Below are 16,066 nucleotides of genomic sequence, written 5' to 3'. Positions count from 1 at the left end.
GTGCCGGAGTGCTGGGAAGGCGGGTACAGGTGCAGATGGTTTTGGTGAGGGGAGATAAGTCCCGAGACCCTTATGGTGCCAACAGTGGATACGAGCAAAGGGATCTGCTTCCCATGAGGACCAATGTGGCGCTGGATCATGAGGGTCAGAGTGATGGTGCACAAAACCATGCTGGAGAAGACTGTGTGTATGCCATGAAGGGAGGAACATCCTATCAAGTCGAATGCATGGGACTGGAATGTTGGGAAGAGAACATGTTTTGATGGTCAAAACTGTGTCCCTCCCAGTGTTCAGGCTCTGGTATCAAACCCACAGAAGAGTATCGACTGCTGAGATAGGCATGGAGACATCAACGGTACCAGAGATGTTTGGTGCAGAGAACCATGCACTGCCAGACCCCAGGCTGAACGGTGCTGTGGTGGAGGGTTGGTTCGCCACTGCTTCGACACTGTGCTGTGCTCTGTGCTGGTGGTGGCAGTGGTGCAGCATCCTGGTGCTGCGTTCAGGTTGCCTTCAGCATTGCACGGGCATGGGGCAATGAGTCAGCCCATGTGCTGTGTGATGCTGCGGCCAGAGATTGCTATGAGCAGTGTGGCGAATTAGACTGGTGCTCTGTCCACTCCATGTCAGATTCTGAAGACCAGGTCTTACATTTAGAAGACATTTGGTCCTTCAGAGCCATGTCAACCGCAGCCAGTGGTGCCGAGGGCGCTGATGGCTTCTGGACTGGCTCCGTTACAGCCATTTTTGGTGGTGCCAGCAGCGATGGTGCTGGAAAAGCTGAGTTTGCCTGTTTTACTGGCGCGGCCCATGAAGTCAGCACCAGAGACCAGTAGTACAACGGAGACGGATCTACAATAGAAGGAGGGGTGCCGCCCAAGGCAGAGGGTCCTTTGGTGTCTGTACCGTTAGCCGCCCACGTGGGATGTTTCACAGGCGTTTCCTCCGAAGCTGCAGGCTGAAGGGACTTTTCATACAAGTACGCCTTGAGCCAGTTCGCTTGGTCCTTCCTAGCCCATGTAATAAGGCTGGAGCATTGGGTGCAGGATGAAGTCCGATGTTCTTCCCCCAGACATTTGATGCAGAGAGTGTGGCCATCAGAGGCCAGTACTGCTTCCCTACACGTGGCGCACTGCTTGAATCCGAGGAGAGCCTGGCATTGTGGCGATACAAGAAAAATACTATGAGTCCTAAACTAACACAATGGTGGGTTTTTTTGGGTAAACTAAATAACGAACAGTGAACAAGAACTAAATACAACAATTAACTGGATAAAAATTTGCTTTTCACAGGGAGGACAAAGCTCTGTCTACAGCTGAGGATGGAAGAGAAGGAACTGAGTAGCCTGTGCCACATGCGCACCAGAGAGCATGAAGGAGGTGCTTCTGCGTATGTGTGGGAAAGGATGTCTATAGCGGAATCTTCAAGCACCAGTGCAAGGATGCACCAACACGCAGAGCGGAGCGCCCACAGGGACACTACTCGAAGAAGAATCAATGTCTTCACGCCCCACCTGGGTTCCAGCCATAGTGGTCCCTGTGCCTCCCATACACCCCTCCAGCCTGAGTGACTCCTAACCCAAGTGTGACTCCCCTAGCCCCCTGCAGCCCCTAAGTGACTCCTAGCCTGAGTGTGATTCCTCTAGCCCCCAAACGAGACTCCCCTAGTCCCCTCTAGACCCTGAGTCTGACTCTGCCAGCCTCTGGTTGTGGGTTTTATGCTGGGGGTAGCGGTCTGGGGATGGGTGTCTTTCCACCACCACAACTATGATTAACTATAGTAAATGTAGTGTTATCAATATATTCCCCCTTTTCTATGAAATAGCTATTATGAACCTAAAAACATGAGGGGTCACAATTTCAAATTCTTGCCTCAGGCGCAAATTATCTAGTTATGACACTGTCCACCACCCCTTTTTGAATAGCCTTGGGTCACCAAGTCTTCCTGAATTGTCAAAATGGGCCCCCATCTGGAAAACGCTGGGAACCACTGCACTACACAGATGCACGATGCTATATGCACCAAGAGCTGTAAGCAGTTTTTTTTTTGTTTTTTTTTGTTTTTTTTTTTTTTTACTGTGGTGATGGGGTGACTCCCTCAGACTCTCCAGGCATGCCCTTATAGCTGAACCACTTTTCTAGGAGAAAAAGCTCTGGCCTGGATTGACACAAGGAGAGCACCTATGAATTTTACCCTTTGAACAAGGGGAAAGGTGGATTTTTGCATGTTACTAACAAACTGGAATGCTGATTTTGTTTCCCTGCACCTGGTCTTTGAACAAACCTCTGTTGCACAGATAAAGAAGACCTGAACCCTTTGTCTCCTAAAAAAGGCTGCAAGCATGTCATGCACTTCATGAACACACAAGGAGCTACTGACAGGCCAAACAGGAACAATGTAAATTGCTAGTATTTGTAGTATACAACAAACCATAGGTACCTTTTTTATTCCCCAAAGCATTAAAATATAATTAATGCCAACACGATTCCATCAGAAACTACGCTGTCAAGTATGGTTAGAGAACAGGAGCAACTAACAGGGTGTTTCATGTGGGAGTTCTCCAAGTGAAGGAGGAGCAATTACGGGACCCTTGAGATACTGTGTGTGTGGGAGGGTGTTTTACTTGCAAGTTGCCTGAAAAGTACTGTATGCTGAGCTTGTGTTTGTCTGATTCTTTGGAGATCCATGTGCTGAGCTGTTTATTTGAAGGACTGTGTGCGGAGGCCAGCAGTTGGATACTGTGAGCTTTTTAATGAGGATTTGAAATCTATAAACTTGTGTTCACTGGTCAAGACTTAACCAGGTGGCAGAGGCCATCAGGAAGGTCAGGGCTATACAAAGCCTGTTAGTAAGCAATTAATCAAGGAGCAGCTAACGGAGTCCTGTGTGCAAGTTTGGAGGGGGAGTTTGCAGGGCGCTAGATATTGGCATTCTTTACTACCGCTTTTAAACTGAACTAAAACCAAAACTACCCGATTTAAATAAAAGCCTAATCAATAATCTAATTACTTGTAGGAAGAAATGAAGGCAGAAGCCCAGGTGCAGACTGCTGGTTATCCTGTTTACTGCAGCCAATCCAGCATGAATGATTACTGCCCTATGGATGGGTGGCAGGTATATGCATTCAATGCAAGGAGCTCCTGGCCCTCAGACCATACATGGGCTTTTGAAGCCAGGGTGGCTGAATGGAGCAGCTAAGGAAGGCAGACAGGTACGCAGAGGAAGTTTTCTGGAACACTGCAGAACTGTCCCACCTCCAGTCAGAAAGACCCTGTGTTGAGGAGGGTGGAAGACTCAGGGAAGGAGAACTTTTAACTGGAGCAAAGGGAAACCATCCCATAGTTAGGACCCTCATTCCAAATGTTGTGGTATCGTCTCGCACTGAGGATAACTCTCCAGGGAAGGGGAATGCCAGTCATTAGGAAAAGGCAGGTGTCAGTAAGGGGGGATTGATCAATAGAACAGACAGCTGAGTTTGTAATGACCAAGAGAAGCATATGGAGACTTGTCTACCTGGTGTGAAGGAAGCAGATGTCGAGACACATAGATTCATGTATAGTGCTGGTGAGGAGCAAGTGGTTATAGTAGACATAGTAACTGACATACGGAAGGGTAGGACAGAGGTTCTGAAGGCCAAATTTGGGCTGCTAGGAAAAAAGATTGAAATCCAGGACCTCTATGGTAATGCTCTCTGAAATGCTTCCAGTTCCATGGGCAGGGCCAGGTAGGCAGGCAGAACTTCAGTGTTTCAATGCGTGGATGAAACGATGGTGTAGGAAGTAGAGGTTTAGATTCATTAGAAACTTTTGGGAAAGGGGGAGCCTACACTGGAAGAATGGGCTCCATCTAACCCAAAATGGAACTAGACTGCTAGCATTTAACATTAAAAAGGTTGTAGAGCAGTTATTAACTCAGGGCTGTGGGGGGAAGGGGGGAGATGATGGGTGCAAAGGAGCACATGGATCACACAAACATTGCTTAGGAGGAGGGTCTATTAAGAGATTCTCTATGTTCTAGTAAGGAGGAGAGGACCGACGAAGATAAAGTATGGGTAAGATCAGATGAGAAACCATCAAATGAAAAAGTCCAACATATCAGGAAATGGCAGACAGCTAAACAGCGATAAGTTTTTGAAGTGATTATATGCAAACACTCGAAGTCAAAATAATAAGATGTGTGAACTCCACTGCCTCATATTAAAGGATGATATTCCTATAATAGGTCAAAGAAACTTGGTCGAATGAGGACAATCAAACCACAGTACAAATTACATTAAAAAGGACAGAACAGGTTGTGCTAGTGGGGTAGTGGCACTATACCTGAAAGAAAATGTAGAATCAAATGAATAAAATCCTTAAATGAACCAAAATGTTTCTCAGAATCTCTATAAATATTAATTCCATGCTCTAATAAAAATAATATAACAGTACAATATATTACTGACCACCTGATCAGGACAGTAATAGTGACTGTGAAATGCTAAAGGAAACTAGAGAGGTTATCAAAATAAAAAAACTCAGTAGTAACGGAGGATTTCAGCTATCCCCATATTGACTGATTACGTTTCACCTCAGGATAGGATGCAAAGATAAAATTTCTTGATACCTTAAAATGACTGCTTGGAGCAGCTGGTTCTGGAACCCACAACAGGAGAGGAAATTCTTGATTTAGTCCTAAGTGAAGCGTAGAATCTGGTCCAAGGAGTAAATATAATTGACTGCTTGGAAATAGTGACCATAATGTAATAAAATTTAACAACCCTGTGGTGGAGAAACACCTCAGCAGCACAATACTGTGGCATTTAATTTCAGAAAGGGGAGCTATATAAAAATGAGGGGGTTCAACAGACATTCAAAAGGTACAATGCCAAAAGCAAGATCTTTTAAAGGTGCATAAAACTTTTCATAGACACCATAGAGGCCCAACAAACGTATACCCGTAATCTAAAAAAATAGAGTCAGTACCAAAAGAGTGGCCCCATGGCTTAACGACCAGATAAAAGAAGCAGCGAGAGATAAAGTCATATTTAAAAAACAGATGTTAAATCCCAGTGTGGAAAATAGAAAGGAGCATAAAGTCTAACTTCAGTACCCAGCAAGTCAGTTGACACTATATTCAAAAATAAAATTGTCAGACGCACAGATGAACAACTTGTTGGGGAAAAATGTCAACATTGATTCTGTAAAGATAAAAGTTATGCCTTTCTAGTCTACTAGAATTTTTTTTTTGGGGTGGGTCAATAAGCATGTGGACAAGGGGTATCCAGGGGATATAGTGTACTTAGATTTCCAGGAAGCCTTTGACAAGTTCCTTCATCAAAGGCTATTGTCATGGGATTAGAGGGAAGGTTCTCTTGGACTGAAAACTGGTTGAAAGACAGGAAACAAAGGATAGGAATAAATGGTAAGCTTTCAGAATGGAGCGTGGTAACTAGTGATTTGACCCAATGGACTAATCCTATTTAACCTATTTATAAATTCTCTGGAGAAAGGGGTAAACAGCTAAGAAGCAAAATTTGTTGATGACAATGAACTCCTCAAGACAGTTCAGAACAAATCAGACTAAAGGGCTTCAAAAAGATCTCTCAAAACTAAATGACTGGGCAACAAAATGGCAACTGAAATTTAATGTTGATAAATGCACACTGGAAAAAATCTCAACTACACACAAAAATGGGGATTAATTTAGCTACAACCATTTGACAGAAATCTTGGGAGACGTGGCTAGTACTCTAAAAACATCAACTCAACGTGCAGCAGCACTCAAAAGAGCAAACAGAATCTTAGGAATCAATAAAAAGGGACAGAGAATATCTTATTGCCTTTATAAATCCTTGGTAAGCCCACATCTTCAATACTGCATACATATATGATTCATCTCAAAAACAAGATATATTGGCATTGGAAAAGATTCACAAAAGTGCAAGATATAAAACAAAAGGAAGTGTTCTTCACACAGAACACTGTAGGCTTGTGAAACTCCTCACCAGAGGATGCTGTGAACACCAAGACTATAACAGGGTTCAAAAAAAGAACTAAAATTCATGGCAGTTAGGTTCATCAATGGCTATTAGCCAGGATGGGTAGGAATGATGTCTCTAGCCTAGAAATGGGTGACAGTAGATGGATCACTTTGGCGTTTGCTACCTCTGGGGCATCTGGCATTGGCCACTGGTCGGAAGATAGGACACCGTGCTAGATGGACATTTGGTCTGACTCAAGATGGCTGCTCTTATATTCTAAGCAATTTGACAAGATTATAAGTCTTGTTAAAGTATCTCTCAGTCTGCCAAAGTTTGACACCAGTCACTAAATTGATAACAAAGGACTACTGTGTAACACAACTCTTACAGTGCTGTACAGTAAGTAGAGCCCTGCATGGATCTGTGGATGTCGATATCCTCAGACAGAAATCAGTATCTGTTGATCCACAGGACTCTATTCCTGATAATTCGCAGCAGCCAAAAAAGTGTGATGCCACCACTCTGAAGAACCAGCATCTCACACTGGCAGCTCCTCCCTGTCACGCGGCTGTACTTGTCAGGTGTTCTACTGCCCCACTGGGTAAGGAGCTGATGATGTGCGATGCTGGCTACTGGGAGTGGCAATTCCCAGGAGGGGAGTCCTGTGGTTCAGTAAAAACTGATTTCTATCCATGGATAGGAATTTGTATCTGTGCAGGACTCTAACCATCAGCAATAGTTGATCTATGAAGAAGTTTTTTTTAGACCTAAAACTACGTTCTCACTTTATCAAACCAGTTTTATAACATGCTGAACATGTGCTGTCACTTCAATAAGCTTGTCATCTGGCACCAGGGGAGAAGGATGACCCCCGCCCCTAAATCAATTAATACTGATCCCCCTTACTCCACAATACATTTAATGCAAGCTGGCTCTACCAGATGGGGCTATTACTGCTGTCTAGCATCCCCTGGCACCATATGGCCCTCAGCTGCTATTTCTCCACCTGCAATTCTGGATCCTTGGTCATCTCTCTATGCAGAGCAAGGAGGAGGTGCAGATGGTAACATCTGGATGAGCAGGAAGTGGGAATAAGCAAACTGAGTGGACAGGATCAATAGAAGTCAGTCCAATATCCTGAGACCGACATGGCTACAAACACCACTTCATGAACGTACAACTTTGTGGTACAAGAAATTTGATGAGCTTCAACACACTTTACCATATAAGTTATCACATGCTATCTGAGCAATTTTTAGATCCATACACATACACACGTGCACACTCACTACAGAAACACACACTGCATTATTCTTCAAACATGCTAGGATTTATTACTTGACAGATGAAACAATGCAACACTTCCTCAGTACAAGTGACTGCGAGAGCATAGGCCTTAAATGGATTATTCTTCCTAACGTACCTGAATCTCTGTGCCTGGTGATGAACTGGCCCTCCAAATCGTCTAGCTGGTGAATGATATAGCTGTGATAACAGTGCCACATTTTTGTTCTGGTTAGGATTGGCTGCAAACTTCACAGTAATGGGTTCAGAGGAACCTGGGGGTTTGTGACCATTGAAACTTGTAATTGCTTCTTCTGCTTCTGATCTTTTGTCAAACCTGATAAAAGCGACCCCTCGGGACAAACCTTTCAATCAAACCAAAAAAAAAAAAAAAAAAAAAAAAAAAAGCAGTCAGGATAAGCGCAAAACAATTTTCAAAGTGAAACAACAATTAACATTTCTAAGGTTGTAACTTTAAATTGTATAGTTTTACTGATGGTTCTTCAGCAGGATGAAATTCAAACATTTAAAAATAAACAAACAAATAAGGAATTTACTTCAAATAATGAACAAGATATAAAATGGACAGTCTGCGTCCCAAAAAACAAACAAAAAAACCAAAACAAAATCTTCACAATGTACAAGTGTTCTAGGCAGTCCACTGTCAACTGACATTAAATGCTTCAGGTCAACTTTTGCAAAGGAGAAATATAGAGTGACTGTTGGGCTAAACATATTTTCTTGTTTTTGTTCAGTAGTTACTCAAAACATCTAGCAACTTAAAATGGAAAATTTTCAAATAGGGGGTGTGAAATTTTTAAAGTGGGGGGGGCATGGAGCACAATCGGCTCCCCTATGCCCCAGAGGGGCCATCCTCAGCCTGTCAGCTCAGCAGTGCTGCCCGTTGCCGCACTGCCTGCCTGCCTCCATCCGCCACCGGCAGAGGAACAGTTCGTTTCTGGTCTCCCTCCCACCTCCGCCACAGGTGCCTCTCTGCAGCCTCTTTGAGCTAGGCTGACCTGTGCTGCCAACCATCATGCCCCCTAGGGGGCCACCATCCCCAGGGAGTACTGGAATAATTTCCCATCTCCCAGCCTGAACAAGCTGGGAGGCACATGTAGCAGAGGCAGCTGAGAGGGGGCAAGCTTCTAAGGAGACAGCCCCTTTGTTCTTTTGCTTAACTTTGCCCAAGAGGGCTGGAAAGGCAGTGGGTGGGGGAAAAGAGCAGGCTCTTTAAACAGAAGGAACCTACTGGTTTTTGTTTTTTGGTTCTTTCCCACTCCAAGCTGGAGTGTCGCTAGGATGAGGTCTTAAGATAGAGATAAAGATTTTTTATGATAAGAGTTTTTATGAAACACCGTTTCACCCATTTCATGTTTTATGTATGTATATTTGCATTTATATGAGGATTAACAAAATTATTACATTCTACATACTTATTTTCTTAGATGTGCTGAAACTTTTTTTTTCTTCTGAACTGATGGAAATTCCACCTATGTTCATATGCATTAGACAGGTGGGGGGGGGCGGGGGCTGACTAATTGCTGGGGCGAAAAGAGGTGCCTGACGTAAAAAAATTTGCTCACTCCTGGTCTAGTCTGATCTGCTGAGCACAGACCATAGAATTTCTCTCAGTAATTCCTGCATCAAGCCCATTATTTTGGATAAGCTCTCAAACTGTGTCTCAGGACCCCAGAGGGGATCACAAACCCATATTAATTGGATTGCCAGGGCTGGCTTAAACTTGCTGGAGCCTGGGACTGAAGTCTGAGCCCTACTGCCCAGGGCAGAAGTCAAAGCCCCGTCCTCACCCACAAGAAGTAGTGGGACAATGGGCCTGGAGTGGACTCAAACTTTGGTGCCTTCTTCTGGGGTCACAAAGTAATTTTTATTGTCACAAGGTGGTCACAGTGCAATGATATTTGAAAACTCGTCAGCTAGAGTAAAACTCCACCTCACCCTCTCAGAAGTTTTTCCAATTTTTTTATGCTCTCAAAAATTTGCACTTAATTTCTAATTTGATTTTTCTCTAGGTTGAAATCCCAACCACTGGATTTTGTTAGACCTTTGGTAGATAAAAGAGCCCTATATTGTGCAATCAGAAAACTTCTCTCAACATACATGGTCCTAAACTGTGATCAAATGATATTTTAACTCTTGCTTTAACAACTAAATTGAATGATGAGCTTAAGTCTCTCACTCTAAGATAGATCTGCCAAACTCAGAATGAGTCTACTACCTCTTCTCTCTTTCCCTTACAAAAGGAGTACTTTGGTATAACAACAACAGAAGTGTCACATACTTATATAGCATTTAACATATTCAGATCAGAAAGTTTAATTTTTTTAAAAAGGTCTGTACACATTTTCCCCATGGAAGCAAAGAGTGTTTAAATTACATCATCAAGGTCTTGAAACAAGTGAATGGGAAAGCTGGGTGGAATCTGATTCCCATTACAGTTATGGTTATATTTTTCTACTTGAGGCATTTGGATCTTGTTTACTGAGGAGCTTTTGTCTCATTCATTGCACAATTTTAAAGTACATGGAACAAACTGTGCATGGCCTTGCACTAAGGAAACACTGTATAGCTCTGAAATATCTGAGCTAAGCGAGATATCCTGGTACCAAAATATTTAGTGCTGCCATGTAATTCGGATACATTTTATGCAAATTATGTCCTGTGAAGGTATCATTCTAAAAGCCTTGATCTGCTAAACATCAATGTCACTGGATTATATGCATTGTCATTATATGCGATATTACGAAGTTGGATCTGTTACTGAAACATGTTGACATTTAAAACATCCACAAGCAGCATTGCAGGTACACCAGTAGCAAGGCCATTCAAGGTAAATGGCTTATTGAGAAAATGTACACAAGCATGAGAACTACTTCAGGAACCCTACGCTCCGGATCATCACCTTGTTGTGGTGAGCGGGCCTGTGTCTTCGAATGAACCCAACAGCGATGCTGCAGGGAGACTTGTGCTCCCAGCAAGGTCATCTCAGGGTGGCAAGATCCAGGGGAAGAGATGGGGGTCCAGACAACAAAACAATATTAAAGTCCTCAACGGCAGAACAGGTGGAGAACAGCAAAGGAAATGCTACAACGCCTGTGAAGGCGGGTGAAGGCAGATGAAGGCTGCATCGGACATGAGATTCCATGCCATTGGGTCTGACCTTTCTATCTATCAAGAACTGTGAGGTGGCGGAAGTACAACAGTCCTCCCACGTTAAAAGAAGTCATACACAGGTGCCTTCCTCTGTGTACTACTCTCCTAAGCTTAAGCCCTATAGCGACTGGTGAAGGGTGACGGGAGCAGGATTGTGAAAACTGGAAACATTTAGTCAGAACCAGCACGTAGGCAGTGGATATACGCACTTGTCATTCCGTTTTGAGGACTGAGGTGGTAGAAGGTCTGGCTGCTGCATCCACAACTGAGCAGCCCTATTCAGGATCCACTCTGCTCACCCCACCTGGGAGGGGGCTAGAAAAGGTGCCCTAAATATAGTCCACCTCAATCCCCTGACCGAATAACTGTGTCCACTGGGTTCGCTGCCATGCGGTCGAAATTGAACAGTAAACTTTGGAACATGGAATATTCAGACTCCAATGGACAACCCAAACAGTGAGCAACCCGAAAAATGTATGGCAATTATTGCCCACAATCTGCAATGATTCAACATAGATATCGCTGCCCTGGCAGAAACACATAGACCAGAAGGAGGACAGCTAAGAGAAGAAGGCCGAGGGTACACATTTTTCTGGAAAGGAACCCCAAAAGGCAGAAAAACGAATTCATGAGTAAGATTTGCCATTAAGAATGAACTGACAAAAAATCCTATCTGAAGTCCCTGTCAGCATCAATGACAGTCCCATGATCCTCTGCTTGAAGCCTGCTAAAAACCAAAACAGGCAACCGTTACCAGTGCTTATGCACCAATTCTAGCCACCAAACACAGAATCATAGAACACTGGAACTGCAAGGGACCTCAAGAGGTCACCAAGTCCAGTTCCCTGCTCTCTTGGCATGATCAAGCACCATTTAGATCATCCCCGATACATATCTAACCTGCCCTTAAAAATCTCCAGTGCTGGAGATTCCACAACCTCACTAGGTAATTTATGCCAGTTTTAGCTACCCTCATACATGGGACATTTTTCCTAATGTCTAAACCTCTCTTGCTGCAGTTTAAGCCCATTGCTCCTTGTCCTATCCTCAGAGGGCACGACAATTTTTCTCCCTCCTCCTTGTAACCCTCTTTTAGGTACTTGAAAGCCACTATCATGTCCCCTCTAAATCTTCTCTTTTCTAAACTAAACAAACCCAGTTATCTCAGTTGTCCCTCATAGCTCATGTCCTCTAGACCTTTAATCATGCTTGTTGCTCTTCTTTGGACCTTCTCCACATCTTTCTTGAAATGGGGTGCCCAGAACTGGACACAGTACTCCAACTAAGGCCTAATCTGCGCAGAGTAGAGAGGAAGAATGACCACTCACATCTTGCTCACTAAACTCCTGTTAATGCATCCCAGAATCTTATCTGCTTTTTCTGCAGCAGCACCACGCTGTTGATTCATATTTAGCCTGTTGTTCACTATGACCCCTAAATCCCTCTCCACAGTACTCCTTCCTAGACAGTAATTTCCCATTCTATATGTATGAAGCTGATTGTTCCTTACTATGTGCAGTACTTTCCATTTGTCCTTATTAAACTTCATCCTGTTTACCTCAGACCATTTCTCTAGATTGTCCAAATCATTTTGAATTATGACTCTATCCTTCAAAGAAGCTGCAGCGCCTCCCAGCTTGGTGGTATCTGAAAACTTAAGTGTACTCTCTATGCCAATATTTATATAGTTGCTTATATTGAACGGAACCGGTCCCAAAACAGATCCCTGTCGAACCCCATTTGTTACGCGCTTCCAGCATGACTGCAGCCATTAATAACTACTCTTTGACAATGGTTATCCAGCCAGTTACGTACCCACCTTAGGAGTAGCCCCATCTAATATGCATTTGCTTAGTTTATTGATAAGATCATGCATGATTGTGTCAAATGCCTTAAAGTCTAGGTGTGCCACATCCATTGATTCCCCCTTATCCACAAGACTTGTTATCCTGTGGGAAAAAAAGGCTATTATATTGGTCTGGCATGATTTACCCTTTTATAAACCCATGCTGACTGTTACCTATTGCCTTATTTTCTTCCAGGTGTTTGCAGATGAATTCCATTATAGTTTGCACAGAAGTTAAGCTGACTGGTCTGTAGTTTTCTAGCTTGTTCTTGCTTCCCCTTTTATAGATGGGCACTATATTTGCCCTTTTCCAGTCTTCTGGAAACTCTCCCAACTTCCAGGGCTTTTTTAAGATGACAGAGGTGGTTTCTGAGCCTTTAGCTATCAGCTCCTTAAGCATTATATGATGCATTTCATCAGGCCCTTGAGATCCGCACACAAGTAATTTTTAACTTGTTCTTTTTTTATTTTATCCTCTAAATCTACCCACTTTCCACTAGCATACATCACTTCTGCATCCCCCTTTTTGGTGAAGGCCGAAACAAAGAAGTCAGTAAGCACCTCTGCCATTTCCAAGTTTCCTGATATTGTTTTCTCCCCTTCCATTAAGTAGTGGGCCTACCTTGTCCCTGGTCATCCTCTTGCTATATTTATAGAATGATTTCTTGTTACCCTTTTTGTCTCCAGCTAGTTTAAGCTTATTTTGTGCTTTGGCCTTTCTAATCTTGCATACATGTATATTTTGCTTATATTTATCTTTTGTAATTTCTCCTAATTTCCACTTTTTAATATGACTTCTTTTTGATTTTGAGATCCTGCAAGATCTCCTGGCTTAACCAAGGTGGTCTTTTAACCACACTTTCTACCTTTTCTGTGCAGTGGTATAGCTTGCTTTTGGGCCCTTGACGTCCCTTTGGAAAACTACAAAAACTCTCTTCAGTTGTTTTTCCTCTTAGTCTTGCTTCCCATGGAACCTTGCCTACCAGCTCTCTGAGTTTACCATAATTTGCTTTCCTGAAATCCATTGTGTCTATTTTGCTGTTCTACCTTTCACTATTTCTTAGACTCATGAATTCTATGATTTCATGGTCACTTTCTCCCAAGCTACCTTCCACTCACAAATTCTCAACAATTCCTCCCTATTTGTTAAAATCAAATCTAGAATTGCTTCCCCCATAGAAGCTTTTCCCACCTTCTGAAATTAAAAAAAAGTTATCCATGCAGTCTGAGAACTTTCAGGATAGTCTGTACCTCGCTGTTAGTTTCCCAACATATGTTGGTATAGTTGAAGACCCCCCCCATCACCACCAAATCCTGTTTTGAATGCTTTTGTTAGTTGTTTAGAAAAAGCCTCACCCACCTCTTCTACGTAGCTCGCTAGTCTGTAGTAGACCACCTAACATGGTATCACCCTTGTTTAGCCCCTTTTACCTAGCCCATAAACAACATCTTTGTCTCCTGCATCCATCTCCACCTCAGTCCAGATGTGTACATTTTTAATAAACAAGGAAACACCTATTCTGTTTACCCTGCCTATCTTTCCTAAGTTGCATCCTTCTAAACCAATATTCCAATCGTGTATTCTCCCACCAAGTCTCTAATACCAGTTATGTCACAGTTGTGTTTATTTATTAGGATTTTAAGTTCTTCCTGCTTATTACCCACACTTCTTGCGTTTGTATATAGGCATCTATGATACTAATTTGCTTTTGCCTCCCAGTTCTGCCTAGTGCCTCTTTTCTCTGCTATTATAGCTCATGACCCCTCCCATTTCCAACCCAACTCCTAGGTCTCCAGATTTTGTACTTACCTGTGGGGCTTTGGTCACCTGTCACCTTCAAAACTTAGCTTAACGCCCTCCTCACTAGGTTAGCCATTCTTTCCCTTCCTCGAAAGGTGAATGCCATCCCTGTTAAGCAGTCCTTCATGAAATAGCATCCCGTGATAGAGGAAGCCAAAGCACTCCTGGTGACACCATCCTTGTAGCCAGGCATTCACCTCCAGGATGCACCTGTCTCCTCCGGGGTCCCTACCTTTGATAGGAAGGATTGAGAAGACCACCACCTGTGCCCCCAACTCCTCCACCCATACTCCCAGAGCCCTGACTATGATGTGAAAGAAGTTCTACACCCAACTAGATACAGTCCTGAAAGACATACCCAAAGAAATCAAGATTATACCTCTGGGAAATTTCAATGCCAGGGTCTGAAGAGATGCGGATCTCTGGAAAACTGCCATTGGGAAAGAAGGAGTTGGCAACAGCAACTCCAGAGGAGTACTCCTCCTTGCAAAATGTGCGGAACACACGTTAGTCATTGCAAACTCTGTTTTGCCAGAAAAATTTAAGACCTAACAGCAACACTCTCAGTTGAAGCACTGGCACCTCATAAGCTACGTCACAGTCCGTGCTCAGGATTAGCGTGATGTCCTTCACATGCATGCAATGACTAGTGCTGATCACTGCTGGGACTTCTCACTGCTGAACTGATCACTGCCTTATTCGATCCACCACGGCAATTAGAACTGCCACCAAACGTAGAAGTCAGAGGAAACAGATCTGATGAAAGATCATGTACAAAGTTGAAGGACGCTATCAGACGAAGTGAATTCCACATAGTGCTCCAAAGGAAGCTGCTGACAGTACACCCTGAAGATGTGGAAGGACACTGGTGTAATTTAAAAATGCCATCATAGGAGCTTGTGGACAAACCACTGGCTACCACACCAGGAAGCATCAGGACTGGCTTGATGAAAACAATGTGGAAACAGAACACCTGACTGAGGCAACAGGAAAAGGCTTTAGGGCCTGACAAAGCAACATCAATCACACAATGAAGACACAATCGCATGCCAAGGCAGAAGTCCAATGCAAAACAAGGACTCTGACAAACAAGTGGTGGACTGAGAGGTGCAAGAACTTCAGCATCTCACAAACATCAACAATACAACAGGTTTCTTCGATGCTACCAAAGCTGTTTACGGATCAAGAAACCATGGAATCAGTTCCCTGAGATCAAAGAATGGTACCCAGCTCTTGAAAGACAATTAAGCCATTGCTTCTCACTGGAGGGAGCACTATAGTGAGCTTTTCAGCTGCTCCTCCAGTGTGGTCCTAGAATCCTTTCACCAAATCCCTCAGCAAATGTCTAAAGATGATCTTGCAACACTTCCTACCCTAAGTGAGGGCCAAGTTGCCTTCAAAGCAATGAAATGCAACAAGGCAACCACACTACATGGATTGCCCAACAAACTCTTCAAAGAAGGTGGGCCAGAGCTCCACCAACAGCACCACCTGATTTTCAAGATCTGGGACAGGTGGCAGATGCCACAAGATTTCAGAGACATGCCGATCATCAGTCTTTTCCAGAAGGGTGCAAAGTCGGACTGTGGAAATCATCATGGCATCTCCCTCCTGGCAACAGCAGGGAAAATCTTACTTCGAATCATTGCAAACTGACTCCTGTTTGGATTGGAGCAGAAATGCTAATGAGGCACTGATATGAATAATCAGTGCCTCATTTACATTATGGCAGCCACCCAAAGCATTGAAAGTGCTGCTTTTGAATTGAAAACTAGCCATGTAGATGGGGTTTCCTTTCAAAGGAATATTCAGTGCCTCATTAGCATTTCTGACCCGCGGCATTTACCCCAAAAAGGAGGGGTAGTGTAGACGTGAACAGAATGTTCTATTAAAAGAAGTAAAACATTTTACACAAGTACACAATGAATAAAGCAATGGTGTTAGAAGTATACTTATGTCTTTCATAAATGTGTATGGATTTTCTGGAACATACTGTATA

General features: G+C 43.4%; 1 protein-coding gene across 1 annotated transcript in view; it reads right to left on the bottom strand.

The window, feature by feature from the left end:
- The window catches only part of ELAVL1 (ELAV like RNA binding protein 1), an 88,668-nt gene that overhangs the window by 16,506 nt on the left and 56,096 nt on the right, over window positions 1–16,066 (bottom strand). Inside the window, exon 5 of the mRNA XM_074978104.1 lies at window positions 7,386–7,611. Coding sequence (XP_074834205.1) covers window positions 7,386–7,611 — 226 coding nt within the window. The remainder of the gene's footprint in view (window positions 1–7,385; window positions 7,612–16,066) is intronic.

This window comes from Carettochelys insculpta, chromosome 27 (assembly GCF_033958435.1).
Source record: "Carettochelys insculpta isolate YL-2023 chromosome 27, ASM3395843v1, whole genome shotgun sequence".
NCBI lineage: Eukaryota > Metazoa > Chordata > Testudines > Carettochelyidae > Carettochelys > Carettochelys insculpta.
Note: the sequence above shows the minus strand (reverse complement) of the source record. Positions and strands in the feature narration are given on the sequence as shown.